General features: G+C 42.9%; 1 protein-coding gene across 3 annotated transcripts in view; it reads right to left on the bottom strand.

Moving 5' to 3' along the window:
• Positions 1-14,543, bottom strand: part of RAD54L2 (RAD54 like 2) — a 108,468-nt gene that overhangs the window by 5,587 nt on the left and 88,338 nt on the right. For all 3 annotated transcript variants that reach the window (XM_023513010.1, XM_023513011.1, XM_003789351.3), the window contains 9 exons: positions 13,158-13,409; positions 12,814-12,932; positions 11,501-11,619; positions 9,563-9,662; positions 8,612-8,817; positions 7,718-7,890; positions 6,579-6,775; positions 2,217-2,416; positions 239-328 (listed from right to left, as the gene is read on the bottom strand). In XM_023513010.1, the coding sequence (XP_023368778.1) occupies positions 239-328; positions 2,217-2,416; positions 6,579-6,775; positions 7,718-7,890; positions 8,612-8,817; positions 9,563-9,662; positions 11,501-11,619; positions 12,814-12,932; positions 13,158-13,409 (1,456 nt within the window). The remainder of the gene's footprint in view (positions 1-238; positions 329-2,216; positions 2,417-6,578; positions 6,776-7,717; positions 7,891-8,611; positions 8,818-9,562; positions 9,663-11,500; positions 11,620-12,813; positions 12,933-13,157; positions 13,410-14,543) is intronic.

The following is a 14,543-nucleotide window of genomic DNA, read 5'->3' as shown; positions in this document are numbered from 1 at the left end:
AAAGAAATGTAGGCATTCTAATTCCTTTCTTTTAAGCCATTCACTAATATCCTTTGGGTTCAACCCAACTCTGCTAAGCTCCTAGAAATGTCATTTTCTCATTCTTCCCTCAAATGTGACATTCTTATAGAATGATTCCTATGCTCTCTCTAGCTCAAGCCATACTTATTTATTCTGCTTCCCAGCCTAGCACTCTCAACCAAAGGCAGGGAGATGGGTCCCTTGGTCAGTCTCTCACCTTTTGTCCCCCGGATGATGTGGATGCTCTCACCAGCATTAATTCTTGCTTGTACATCTGTGGAGCTGTTGAGTCCAGGGATAACAATATCTATTGAAAATATAAATCTCAAATTTAGATTACACAGGGCCTGACTAAAGAAGGGAAAGAAAATGCAAAGTCCTATGTCCACCTCAATTTCTCACTGTGGAACAGAGGTCCAGAACCAAGGAAAGAAAAGCAAGCAGGACTTTTCACAAATGTCTAAACAAAGAATACTATCAAAACCAGAACCTTTTTAGAAATCTGAATTCAATTTCCCTTGATTTAATTAGAAATATAGTTTTTGGTTTGAAAAAAGTTTTAATTTGGATTATGTGTTTCTTACTCCTCCTTCCTAAACTATTAATATTTGCATGTATCTGGTCCACATCACTTTGGGCTCCAAAAGTGGCCTCAACTTCTTCCTTGTTGACATTACCCCACAGACAAAGAAGAATATTTTCTTTCTCTCTTTTTTTTAAAGAGGCAGCATCTTGCTCTGACACCCAGGCTGATATACAATAGTGCAATCATATCTCACTACAGCCTCAAACTCCTGGGCTCAAGAGATCCTCCTGCCTCAGCATCCTGAATAACTAGGACTACAGGCCTATGCCAATACACCCAGATAATTTTTAAATTTTTTGGTTGAGATAGAGTCTTGCCATGTTATATTGCCCAGGCTGGTCTCAAACTCTTGGCCTCATGCAATCCTCCTACCTCAGCCTTCCAAAGTGCTAGGATTACAGAAATTAAGCCAACAGGTCCAGCCAAAAAGAGTATTTTCAAAGATTATAAGTGCTTGCTTTTTTCACTCATTTTAAATTTTTTACAATAGACATGTTATTTTTTCAATCTTAGAAAAATCAATTAAGACATTTTCATTAAAATTGATATTATCATGAATATTTCTAAATAATAAGATAAGACTTCAAGGCCAGCTTGAGCTTTAAAAGTGAGGCCACGTCTCTACTAAAAGCAGAAAAAACTAGCCAGCTGTGTGGTGGGCACCTCTAGTCTCAGCTACTCAGGAGGCTGAGGCAAGAGGATTGCTTGAGCCCTTGAGTTTGAGGTTGCTGTGAGCTATGACAACGCATCACTCTACCAAGGGTGACAGAGTGGGAGATGTCTCAACAACAATAACAAAAAAAGATAAAAATACAGAATCATGAAATGCTTTCTATGCTTTCTTTCCTGATCACCTTGAATCAGAGAGCCAAACCCAGGACAGGCTACCCACTGGTCACTGGCCCACCATGCTCAATTATACAATTATATCAAACTCACAAAGAAGCAAGCAACAAAATTTGGGGCTTCTAATTATGTAGGGAAGTTGATGAGTATCCATTATACCTAGCTTACTCTATAAACAGGCAAGACTCAACACACCTGTTAAAACTTCTGAAATCAACCCTGTGTTACAGTGACATTTCCACAATCCCTGCAGTGCTCAGAGTCTATCCCACCTGCCATACTCAAGGAAACTCAGTTCTGTGTTGTTATTCTTTTTTTTTTTTTTTGAGACAGAGCCTCAAGCTATCCCCCTGGTTGGAGTGCTGTAGCATCACAGCTCACAGCAACCTCCAACTCCTGGGCTCAAGCAAGTCTCCTGCCTCTGCCTCCCAAATAGCTGGGACCACAGGTGCCCGCCACAACGCCTGGCTATTTTCTGGTTGCAGCCATCATTGTTGTTTGGCAGGCCCGGGCTGGATTCGAACCCACTGCCTTAGGTGTATGTGGCTGGCGCCTTAGCCACTTGAGCCACAGGCACCAAGCCCTGTGTTGTTATTCTTAAGAAATTTTACTAGAATGCAAATTTCTCAAGATCAGGGACTGCTGTCTTCTCTATTTTTACCTACAGTGTCAAGTGTAGAAAGGCCTAGAATACAAAGGTTCTGAATAAGCAAAGTAATTTAAAAAGAGCTAGTACCCCTAGAATGAAACCAAGACTTCCCACCTGTTGTGGTGACCACCTTCTGCACAAGGACTCCAGCTCGCTGTAAGTAGTTGATCGGGAAGTTCATGGATGGATTTGTGCTGGAGGCAGAGCTTACGCTGCTTCCCAGTGGAACATGTCGGGGCATCATGGGGATAGGGGTGGACTGTACAGGACGAACACTGGCTATAGGCTTTTCATCACCCTTCAGAGCTGGCTGCCTGTGAAAGAAACACAAGTACACAAATCGAGTTCAGCAGAACAGCTCTTACCTGTCTCCAAAGGCTGTCTGTGCCATTCTACACATTCACTGGCTGCTCAGAAAAGGATCAGAAGAAATTGCAGGGTCTGGTCAATTCAAAAGGCGATTAGAAACAGACCAACACAGAGTGGCTGAGAAAGAGGCACAGGGGATAAAGCATATCAGCATCTAAGAAGAAACAGATGTCAGTGGAGCAACTTTCTAGATATGTGAGGAGACATTTCCTCCTCTAGAATTTGGACTATCTACATTAGGAGTCTGTCCTTGAAGAGAAGTTGTTGAGATCCAGTAAGAAAGGAAATATTCGCCAGACCACAGTATATGCTAAATTGAAGACCAATGTCTTCAGAATTTTTCCTACTTACCCAAGAAAAAAAAAGGCATGTGATACCACATGTTTAGGTCATCTTGAGAGAGAATCTATCCAATTTTAACCATCTTTTCTCTCTCTCTAAAACCTTGTCTCAATAGAGTAATACAGATACCTTTCTTTCCCCTCATACTTTTCTTTTTCCTTTTTAGAGACAGAGTCTCACTTAATCGCCCTCAGTAGACTGCCGTGGAGTCACAGCTCACAGCAACCTCCAACTCCTGGACTTAAGTGATTCTCTTGCCTTAGCCTACTGAGCAGCCGGGAGTACAGGCACCTGCCACAACGCCCAGCCATTTTTTTGGTTTCAGTTTGAGCAGGGTCAAGTTCGAACCCGCCACCTTCAGTATATGGGGCCGGCGCCCTACCCACTGAGCCACGGGCACTGCCCCCCGCATACTTTTCATAGGGCTCCTCTTGGCTTATGCTTGGGCCAATCTCCAAAGTGCCCCTCTTGTTCTAACTACCACAAAAATAATAGCAGCCAAAGCATTGTGCACAAAAGCTTCTAAATGGCACAGTACCACAGCCAGGATGAGCAGTAGCTGTGCATGCCTATTAACATGCCAAAATGTTACTCCATGGTCAATGATGCATTCCTTGCTATGACCTTTCAACTGGCATTGATACTTTGAGGAAGCTACTCATGATTTAAGATTTTTTGGGTGGAAAAAAAGCTGTCTAATGTCTCCATCTTTTGTCTTTGGGGTTCGGAAATAAATCTTCTTGGATTGGTATGCTCTTCATTTGACTGAAGACTGGCACATAAAAGAATACTTTTACACCACACTGCTGTTGAAGCCAGTCTGCATGGCTTCTTCATTATGCTGCTCTCAGGCTGCCATAGGCCCTTTGAGCAGCCCCCTATTCCTTTAGGCACTCCAAGTTCCCAGATAGGCCAGATAGCACATGTTTGGGACCCATTTCTTCAGTGGATTCCCAAGGTGGTTTTATAGGAGTTAGAGGCCCTGGTCAGACATCAGTAAGACTCCTTCCAGGATCAAAAGTCAGAAGAGTGACAGAAACCCAGCCTGATGCTCTACAGAGATTATGAGTAATAATTTGGGTGGGAAGTCCTCCTCACATGAACCCTGACAGAATAAGTAATCAGTGGCTCGGCACCTGTGGCTCAAGCTGCTAAGGCGCCAGCTACATCCACCTGAGCTGGCAGGTTTGAATTCAGCCCGGGCCCGCCAAACAATAATGACGGCTGCAACCAAAAAATAGCCGAGCCTTATGATGGGTGCCTGTAGTCCCAGCTACTTGGGAGGCAGAGGCAGGAGAATCGCTTAAGCCCAGGAGTTGGAGGTTACTGTGAGCTGTGATGCCATGGCACTCTACCCAGGGCGACAGCTTGAGGCTCTGTCTCAAAAAAATAAATAAATTAAAAAAAAAAAGAATAAGTAATCAGTAGGATCATGGTATGGCTCATCAAATGCTGTAGGAAGCTGGTGTCTCAGGCAGCGCCTGTGGCTCAGTGGGTAGGGCACCGGCCCCATATACTGAGGGTGGCGGGTTCAAACCAGGCCTGGCCGAACTACAACAACAAAAAAAATAGCTGGGCATTGTGTCGGGTACCTGTAGTCTGAGCTACTCGGGAGGCTGAGGCAAGAGAATCACCTGGGCCCAGGAGTTTGAGGTTGCTGTGAGCAGTGTGAAGCTAGGGCACTTTACTGAGGGCAATAAAGTGAGACTTTGTATCTAAAAAAAAAAAAAAGGAAGCTGGTATCTCCATAGGGTTGGTGCTAAGCCAGAAACAGCTGACAGCTCCTCATAGCCCAACCTAGACCATTTGTCATGTCTTCTTACCACATGGCTTTTCTCCTACTGAGCTTAGGCTTAGTCCACTTCTGCTATTACACAGAAGAAGCCCAAAAATGAAAAAGAAGGGGTGGAGAACAAGAGAGGAGAACATTCTCAAGCAAAAATAGTATCTTGGAAAATAATAGAAAGTAAAAGTCTGAAGGCTTTGAAAGAGAGTGATTGTCTACTTGAAAGTAACTTCAATTTGCTATACAATAAGTAATAAATTCACTCATCAAAAAAATAAAAATCAATTTTCTGGGCAGTGCCTGTGGCTCAGTGGGTAGGGCGCCGGCCCCATATACTGAGGGTGGTGGATTCAAACCCGGCCCCAGCCAAACTGCAACAAAAAATAGCCAGACGTTGTGGTGGGTGCCTATAGTCCCAGCTACTCAGGAGGCTGAGGCAAGAGAATCGCCTAAGCCCAAGAGTTGGAGGTTGCCATGATGCCATGGCACTCTACCGAGGGCAATAAAGTAAGACACTGTCTCTAAAAAAAATAAATAAAATTTTAAAAAATCAATGTTCTATATAAAATCTTACATGATTTTCATCTCTTTTAGAGCCTCATTTGGCAAAGTTTTTTTTTTTTGCCTGAGATTTTTTTTTTAAGTATGGATAAAATACTCTAATAACATGAGAATCTTTTTTTATGTAAATTTTATTTATTTATTTATTTATTTTTCAGATAGAGTCTTACGCTGTTGCCCCAGGTAGAGTGCCATAGTATCATAGCTCACAGCAACCTCCAACTCTTGGGCTCAAGTGATCCTCTTGCCTCAGGTTTTCTACTTTTAGTAGAAACAGGGTCTTGCTTTTGCTCAGGCTAGTCTTGAACTCGTAAGCTCAAGCAATCCACCCACCTCAGCCTCCCAGAGTGCTAGGATTACAGGTGTGAGCCATTGTGCTTGGCCTTTGTTTTGGATATAAAGATATAAAATCTCGCTCTGTTGCCCAGGCTAGAGTGCCATGGCATCCATCTACAACAACCTCAAACTCCTGGGTTCAAGAAATCCTCCTGCTTCAGTCTCCTAAGTAGCTGCGACTATAGGTATCTGCTCCAATGCCTGGCTAATTTTTCAATGTTTAGTAAAGATAGGGTCTCACTCTTGTTCAAGTTGGTCTCAAAACTCCTGAGCTCAAATGATCCTCCAGCCTTGGCCTTCCAGACTGCTAGGATTACAGGTATGAACCACAGTGCCCAGCACAGAATCTTAGTAAGAAAAACATTTTAAATCTGTTCCCCTCAAATAAAATAATTACTTCTATTTCAAGAGAATCAAACAATCAAAATATGCAAATCAGGCAGTGGACCCAGTTAATAAATTGGAGTGTAAGGGTTGTGAAATATTGTCATGAAAAAAAATTAAACATAGATAACCATTCTGTAATATCTTACAAAGAACCTCTCTCTCTGCTTAGCAGTTGGCTTCTACCCTGTTTATATCCTGAATAGTTCTAGAAGCTGTACCTAAGAAAAGGATTTTTTTTTTTCTCAAATCATGGCACAGCCACAAAATGAAATCTCATTAGGATTAGCAGAATTCCCTGACTACAACCCAAGACCCGGAGAGAATGTGGTCCTCACTCTTGAACATAACTGCTAAGTAGCTCTAAGATCAAGGTGCTAGGGGTAGAATAAATCTGTGAGGAAAGGCTGGGCCTCCGTGTTTTAGGAAGCTATAACCCTCATTCCCACCCAGGGGCCTAGATGAACTTTTCAGAGTCACAAAGTCAGTAGCTCACTTTTTCAGCCTGAGCAGTCAAAACCAGAGCCACTTAAAAACACCTGGGCTGAACTGCTTTGGCACCGCTCTTCAGAGTTGAACCTCTTAGTTCATGGCAGCCAAGGAGCAAGTTGTAGGCTTTTCCTTCATCTAAAACAGGAACCAGTTGAAAGGCATTTAGGCCTAGTCTAGCAGCAGACTCACCCCTTTCAGCAACTCACCAGTTTCTCTGACTGAAGGCAGGGATGCTGGTCAGGCTCTGGTCACTGGCAGGGTAATACTGAGCATATGATGGGCGGGTATAGGGGACTGATGTGCGTTTGTCCTCCTCATAGCTTTTCTTTGCTGCTTTTTTCTCAGCCTTAGTCAGCTTATGATCCTTACGGTTGAGGAGCAATGATTCATGCTCAAAAGGCTCCTGGGGACACAGAAGGAAATTGATTTAATTACCAATTTGTGCCAACCTGACTGAAATACAACGAACCTTACTTAGAAATCAAGAAAGGGCCAGCTATCTCCAGCACTAGTGAAGAGCCTGCTCATAGACACATAGGCAGGGCACAGTGGTGTGCACCTGTATTCTCAGCTACTCAGGAGGCTGTGGGAAGAGGATCTCTTAAGTCCAGTAGTTGGAAATTGCAGTGAGCTTTGGATGATAAAGCAAGACCTTGCCTTTAAAAAAAAAAAAAAAGGCTTGGTGACTGTAGCACAGTGGTTATGGCACCAGCCACATACACTGAGAGTAGTGGGTTCAAATCTGGCCAGCCACATACACAGAGAATGGCGGGTTCAAACTTGGCCCAGGCCAGCTAAACAACTGCAACAAAAAAATAAACGGGCGTTGTGGTGGGTGCCTGTAGTCCCAGCTACTTGGGAGGCTGAGGCAAGAGGATCACTTATGCCCAAGAGTTTGAGGTTGCTGTGAGCTGTGATGCCACAGCACTCTATAGGGGATGACATAGTAAGACTTTGTCTCCAAAAAAGAAAAAAAGATAGTTAACAACTCTAACCTACCCTAGCTTTAGGCACCTACACCTACCTTACATGTCAAAAGATTAGGGGAGTTCAGAGAATTAACAAATTATATTTTCAGAACCTCACTCTCTCTCTTACTGCTAAGAAAATTCACACTGGCTAAATTATTCCACATAGCTGAGTTCAGCACTCCTACAAGTAGACTAGGGGTGGGACTAGGCAGTTGGGGGTGGGACTGGGGAATGAATGGGGCAAGGAAAAGAACCACTTGAGTCCAAGTTGCTTGTATGAAACACCACCTCAGATAAAGAAAACAAGCTTGCCAGACAAACCTCCCTTGACAGAGACTGCTACACCAGAAACTACGTGGATACCAGGTTCTTACCTTGGTGATAAGGTGAGGGTACTTCAGACAGGCAAGCTGCAGGACTGATTCCTTGATCCCCTTTACGTTCAAAGATACTTGGGGAGCTGGCTCTTTTTCAACAAAGTGCAACAGGTTTTCTACCTCCTTCCGAGTGAAGTTTAACATTGGATTTAGATCATCTACCACCCGATCTAGAAGGGTAAAAACATGGAGATAGTTAGCACATGGCAAAGACTATAAAAACACTACTACAAAGGTCAGTAGAAAGAAGGGAGGTTTTGAGTGGCACAACTCTTACTAATAAGAAAAAGTCATCCCATATCTGAAAGACCAGCTCTGAGGCCTGGGTGAAATAGAAAAATCATATAAGAAAAACTTGCATAAATAGCTTGGCTATTATCATTAAACCCACCTTCAACAAGTTGAGGTCAGTCATCTTTACCAGTTATTTAAATCATAATGAAATAAGAGGCTGGCCTTATTACAGGTGGCTCATACCTGTAATTTAGCACTCTGGGAGGTCAGGTGGGAGGAGGATTGCTTATGTACAATCAAGCCACTGAGCTCAGGCTGAGCAAGAGCAAGACCTCATCTCTACTAAAAATAAAGAAATTAGCCAGGCCTGTAGTCCCAGTTAATAGGGAGGCTGAGGCAGGAGGATTGCTTGGGCCCAGAAATTTAAGGTTGCTGGTGAGCTAGGCTAATGCCATGGCACTCTAGCCTGGGCAACAGAGTGAAACTCTATCTCAAAAAAAACAAAAACAAAAATAGAATAGAATAGAATAAGAGGAAATGCTGTTTTTATATGATTCAAAGCCTGCCTGTGTTCCCACATCCTGCTTCTTCCTCTTCCCAATCTTGACTCTTATAAGGATGTAAATGTGCCTCTCCTGAGCCTAGAAGATGGCCTACCTGACATGCCCTGCTTGGAAATCTGACGGTCATAGATCTTCTTTTCAAGGGTGTAATCAGCCACAAGGCGATAGATGTGACAGGGTTTTTTCTGGCCATAACGGTATACCCGACATACTGCCTGGGCATCATGGCATGGGTTCCAGGAGGCATCAAACACCACTACTCGATTGGCACCAATCAAATTCACACCCAAGCATCCAGCCCTTTAAAACATAAACCAACAATTACAGAGCCTTTAGTCTTAAAGATAGTTTTCAAATCTGTTTGCCCTTGTGACTCCTACCCCAGTATCACTCTTTGGCCTAAGCACAATATACTCGAGGATTTTGCTGTCCTGCTGATACAACAGTGCATTCCTCAAGCATTGAAAGCGTGCCATGAAGTCTAACATGCAAGTGCTTTTCAGCTCAGAAAGAAAACTCACTCTCCATCCCTCTGTGACAAGTAGGGCGCCCACATCCTGGCTCCAGAGTGATGTTCCTTGGTGAAGGGAAACTTCTTACACAGATGTTTCCAGTGTTTTTAGCCTAACAGCTTAGGAAAATAACCAGCATATACCCTGCCAAGGGCATTCTGATGGCAGAAGTCAGCACAGCCTTCAAAGCTGCTTGGCATGAGACAATGCCATTAACCTTTTACAGTCACAATGCATTTTCTACTTTTTTAAAAGCACTTTCACATCATCACCTCATCTAAGCCTCAGAACACTCGTCAGAGAAAAACTAATTACAACAATTGTTAATGAAAGTCTCAAAGAACTTTGACACTATCACAAACTGCCTTGCTAATACAATTTCCTGTTGGGGTCCCCTCTCTTACATTATAAACAAGTTACAAATCTGTGCAGATCTCATCTGATGGAACTTGGATGGGCCTTTGGGGTATCTGCCCATGTGGCCAACTGCCTGAACACATAGCACTTGATCACCCCTCTCAGAATCCACTCACCTTGTGGAAAGAAGGAACAGCCAGGTGGTGAGGTTGCTGGGATCATTGAACTGATTAATGAGTCGCTCCCTCTCAAAGGCAGGGGTGCTACCATCTAGCCCTAGAATGGAAGGAAAACCATAAGAAGTAGATAGATTAGAGCAGAGGTACACAACAAAATCTCTGGGGAAAAGTGTTTTCAAAACAAAACAAACAGAAATACTATAGTGCTCAGATCCCACTCCTGGACATACCATGGGTCTGTAGTGAGACCCAGGCACCTATAATTTGAAAATACCCCCAGGTGATTCTCATATGCAATATGGATTATAAACTACACTTCTCTCCATATCAGGTCAATTCTAAGGCCAAAGTTCTTAATCTTCAGCATGCACAAGAATCACCTAGAGAGCTTTCTAAAACACTGGCTTAAGGTTGACCTCTATGACTCAGCTGTTTGAGTCCTAGTGAATGCACAAGGATAAAGAGTCTTGTGTTTTGACTAAGAGTTTAATGTTCCTCCACCAGGAATCTGCATTTTTAACAAGTTCCTGAGGTTTAGCACTTATTGTAAAAGAAAAAAAAAAAATACACCTGGAGCAGTGGTATGGGACACATGAGTCTTTGGGAGCTCAAAGGAGAGAGAAAAAACCTTCAATTGGGAAGAAGGGCAACATTTTGTCACCTCAGGAAAGGAAAGGGCAAAGCTAAGGGCAGAAAATACCACAGTAAGAAGTGACTTACTACAGTTGTAGGAAGTAACAGTTTAAGTGTCTGGTTTTGGAGCTCTCAGTCAGCACTAACTTACCTTTCCAATCTGAGTTCCAAGCAGAGCTCACCACTGACTGACTCATTGGGCAAGCCTACACAGTAAACACAAGTTCTGGGCCAGACCTGTGCTGGAAGTCTCCTCTCTACCCCCTAAACCTTCATTTCTCTAAATCAGTGGTTCTCAACCTTCCTAATGTCATGAGCCTTTAATATAGTTCCCGTGGGTCATGACCCACAGATTGAGAACCACTGGCTTAAGGTGACCTAAATCCTTCCTTTAAGCCAGTGGTTCTAATAAGAGTGATTTCTCCACTTTCCCATTCCCCAGGGGACATCAGGCAATGCCTAGAGATATTTTTGGTTGTCAAAACTAGGGGAAGCTATTGCCATCTAGTGAGTAGAGACCAGAGATACTACTAAACATCCTACAATACATAGGATAGCCTCCTGCAACAAAGAATTATCTGGCCCAAATGTCAACAGTGCTGAGGCCAATATTTCTCCATTTTTGTTTCCAATACCACCCCGTTAAAGGAGCTTTTTCAGACATTTTTTTCCAATCATACCATGTATGACTGGAAAATTTTACTATGTAAATTTGTATTATGTATGATTACCAAAATTTTAATACCACAGATATTCCATATCTCTGTCTCTATACTGTGACTTATGCAGTTAGGATTTTTTTCACATTCTCTTAAAAAAATCAATTTTTATACTTTTAAAGATATTAGCTCCCCTATAGGAGATGCATAATCTAGGCTTGTATTCACTCCACTCTGTCTGCCTAGAAAAGCACATTAGCTCTGTACATTCAAATTCTCCCCAACTTTTCAAAAAGCCTTCTCCATCCCTCCTCATCACAGTGATTTTGTTCTCCTTAGAACCCCAGTTAGGGAACTCACTTAGTATTACCTTGTATTTGTCCTTGATTTGTCACATCTCAATGAAGACAAGGCCTATGCCTTCTACTTCTCTACATTCTCTCAATCTCTCCCAATCCCTCAGCCCCTAGTACAGAGCCTCATACACAATACCTGGCTCTTAGTATCCCTCTGCTCTTTGGCTAACACAGATATTCCCATGTATCTGATGAACAGTGGAGTAGGAGAAGAGAAAAAGAAAGAGAGGAAAGGAAACCCCTGACTAGACTTCATCAAGTCTCCAGAAAAGCAACAATAAACTCACGGAAGTAGCTGACATTTCGAACCCATTTCTGTGCTCCTTGCCCCTCAGCACCAGGCAGACAGGGCACTTCTCGTTTTTCCAGGAATTCCTCAATGAGGGCCAAGGTAGAAAGGCTTTGGCTAAAAGGGAAAACATTTGGTTCACATGGCTCCCAGACACAAAGGGAACCCTGTTCCAAATAGGCCCATACTTGTATGTAACCTTCTGACAGTGGGAACTCCCACAGCCTACTCCCTATAAGAGCAAAACCACCAAGGTTACTCTCCTTAGCATATAATGGGAGCAGAGTTATCCACATACTTATTATTACCATCACAACACTGAAAAAATACTCTCTCTGTTTTTTATTTTCTCAATTGAAAATTTCTGGGGCTCAGCTGAATGCATAGTAACAAACAGAAAACAAATTTGAAATAAATTTTGTTTCAAAATTTAAAACAAACACCATGTGAATATACATTAGATCTGATTATGGACCACAAGCAATTTTCTGGGTCTTACTGGAGAGAAAATCATTCAGCTGCTTTCAAGATATGTAGAGAGCCAGTCTCCTTAGAAGTGATCCATAAAATTAGGAAAGCACTAGGTTCCCTCTGGGATAGAATCACTGATGTCCTCTCAAAGTATGTTACATGTAGATGGTCTCACTCTGAGGTTTCTGAACTATGCTCCTTATGGCTTGGCTCTCTTTGGAGCACAATCTGGTTAGAACAGAAAAGTAATCTACTTTGTGTGTTTTCCTGGGGACTCAGACCTAGATGAGAGTCAAAAGCTCTAGCCAGACTGAGAACGTAACTCTGGAACAAATGACATCACTTATTTGGTCTTATATACTAAGTTAAAAAAAAAAAAATAAAAAGGTGGGAAAGGATAGAAACAGATTAGACTATGGGATTAGACTAAACAATTTCTGTAAATGGACAGCAAATATGTAGACCACATACATATACTCTGCATACTCCATTTTTATTTTTTACTCTTTGTATTTTTTTTTTTACAATCTTTTAAAATATAAAAACTATTCTTAGCTCTTAGGGTGAACAAAAACAAATCATGGTTTGAAGGATTAGACTACTATCTCCAATGTTAGCCTAAGTTCTAAATTGTTCTCTGTAGAGAAATCACATTGAAAGAAACTCTGAGAGAAAGAGAGAGAGTACGCCTAACTAAGAAGGATCTCACAGTAAGAACTTGGTTGCAAAGGCATGGAATGAGAAAAGGAGGCTGGTATAGCCCTAGTTGGTCTTGCTCTGTTGGGGCTATGTCACTCCTTACCATAAACACACAGCCTCAACTGGGAATTGTCTTCCTACCTAAACACAAGGATCTTGTCCCCAAGCTTCACACTTTCCTCAATCAGGTGGAAAAGCAGTACCATCTTAGGAGAGTTCTCTAAGACTCCAGTCTGGTAATTAGTCAGAAGGTCCTTGGCCTGCAAGAGAGAAATGAGGCAGCTTGGAGCAGGTCCAAGGCCAGAACACTAGAAGTAAAATTCTCTCCCTCCAAGGCAGCAGCTCACTGGCCACATTTATAATTTCCTGCAAAGATGCTGGCAACACAGTATACTTTGGCAGCACACCCTTATTCTCTTCACAGGTAGGCTTTGCACCATCCCTTCTCAGCAGTTTATAGCTACTAAATGATCCCCTTGACTCACCCATTCATATGTGATGATGTTGTTGCCGCGCTCTTGAAAAGGGTTGAAGCCAACCCCCTGTAGAAATTTGCTGTTGGTTGCCTCTCCCACTGGAGAAGCCACGGTGTTATCCTCCCCCTTTCCTTTTGTTCCCTGAGGCGGGCAGCGGGCACTGGTCCCTGCTGAGCCAAGCTCTTCCACGTCTAGGTCCTGCTCATTGGCCAAGCTCTCCTTCTGAAGGGCTTCATACAGCACATCAGGGTGATTCCAGATCTGAGGTTCAAAGGAGAGGGGGCACAGGAGAAAGAATACTCCAAAGCTGTCCCAGGGAGTCTGGAAACATGCACTTACTAAAAAACACACCTCCCAAAGTATACACTGTTAACATCAAAGATTGAAGTCAAGAAGCCCTGTACAGTAAAATAGCTTGTGTATGAGCCTTCACTACAAGCTCTGATCACCATGACAAATGAATGTGAGAGTTCATACCAAGGATCATGCAAATGTATTTGGTACATAATCAAAAAAGCTGCCACAAGCCTTGCATTCTTATTCAAATAAAAAGAATAAGAATGTTCTGGTTTCAGTATTTGGCTATAGTCAGCTACTACATGAAACAAGACTAATCTCTTCACATAGACAAATGAATCTGACTTATAGATAACCAATTATTATCATTTCAGGAACTATTCCTAGCAAGAGTAGAGAACGCTCAGGAAAAGGGAGGGAAGGATGTATTCCCACTGAAGCACTGTCACAGATCACATATGCTGTAGTTTCCTGGCCCTGGTCTAGGATTGTGGCTACAAAGGAGACATGGTAGAACCACCACAGTTGACCACCTCCTTACAGTGACTACCTCCTTAAGTTGACCTGATTTTGACATGGACCTCATATATGTACATGTATCACTACAGTAGTCCTAGTTCCTTACGTTGACCACCTCATTACAATCCCTTGGATGGTCAACTTACAGAGGTTCTTTTTTTTTTCTTCTTTGAGACAGAGTCTGACTTTGTCACCCTTGGTAGAATGCCCTGGCATCACAGTTCACAGCAACCTCAATCTCTTGGGCTTAAGCGATTCTCTTGCTGCAGCCTCCCAAGTAGCTGGAACTATAGGTGCCTGCCACATACCTGGCTATTTTTAGAGATGAGGTCTCACTCTGGCTCAGGCTTGTCTCTAACTCATGAGCTCAGGAAATTCACCTGCCTTGGCCTCCCTTGCTAGGATTATAGGCGTGAGCCACCACACCCGGCCAGAGGTTCTACCATATTTTGAAATCCCATCTGTACTCAGACACAGGCCTCAGCTAATTTATTAAAGCAGTGGTCAATCAAGAATAATACCTGGCTCGGCGCCTGTGGCTCAAGCAGCTAAGGCGCCAGCCACATACACCTGAGCTGG

This window comes from Otolemur garnettii, unplaced genomic scaffold, assembly GCF_000181295.1.
Source record: "Otolemur garnettii isolate 467f Iridium unplaced genomic scaffold, OtoGar3 scaffold00032, whole genome shotgun sequence".
NCBI lineage: Eukaryota > Metazoa > Chordata > Mammalia > Primates > Galagidae > Otolemur > Otolemur garnettii.
The sequence above is the reverse complement of the archived record's forward strand: the minus strand, read 5'-3'. Positions and strand labels throughout refer to the sequence as shown.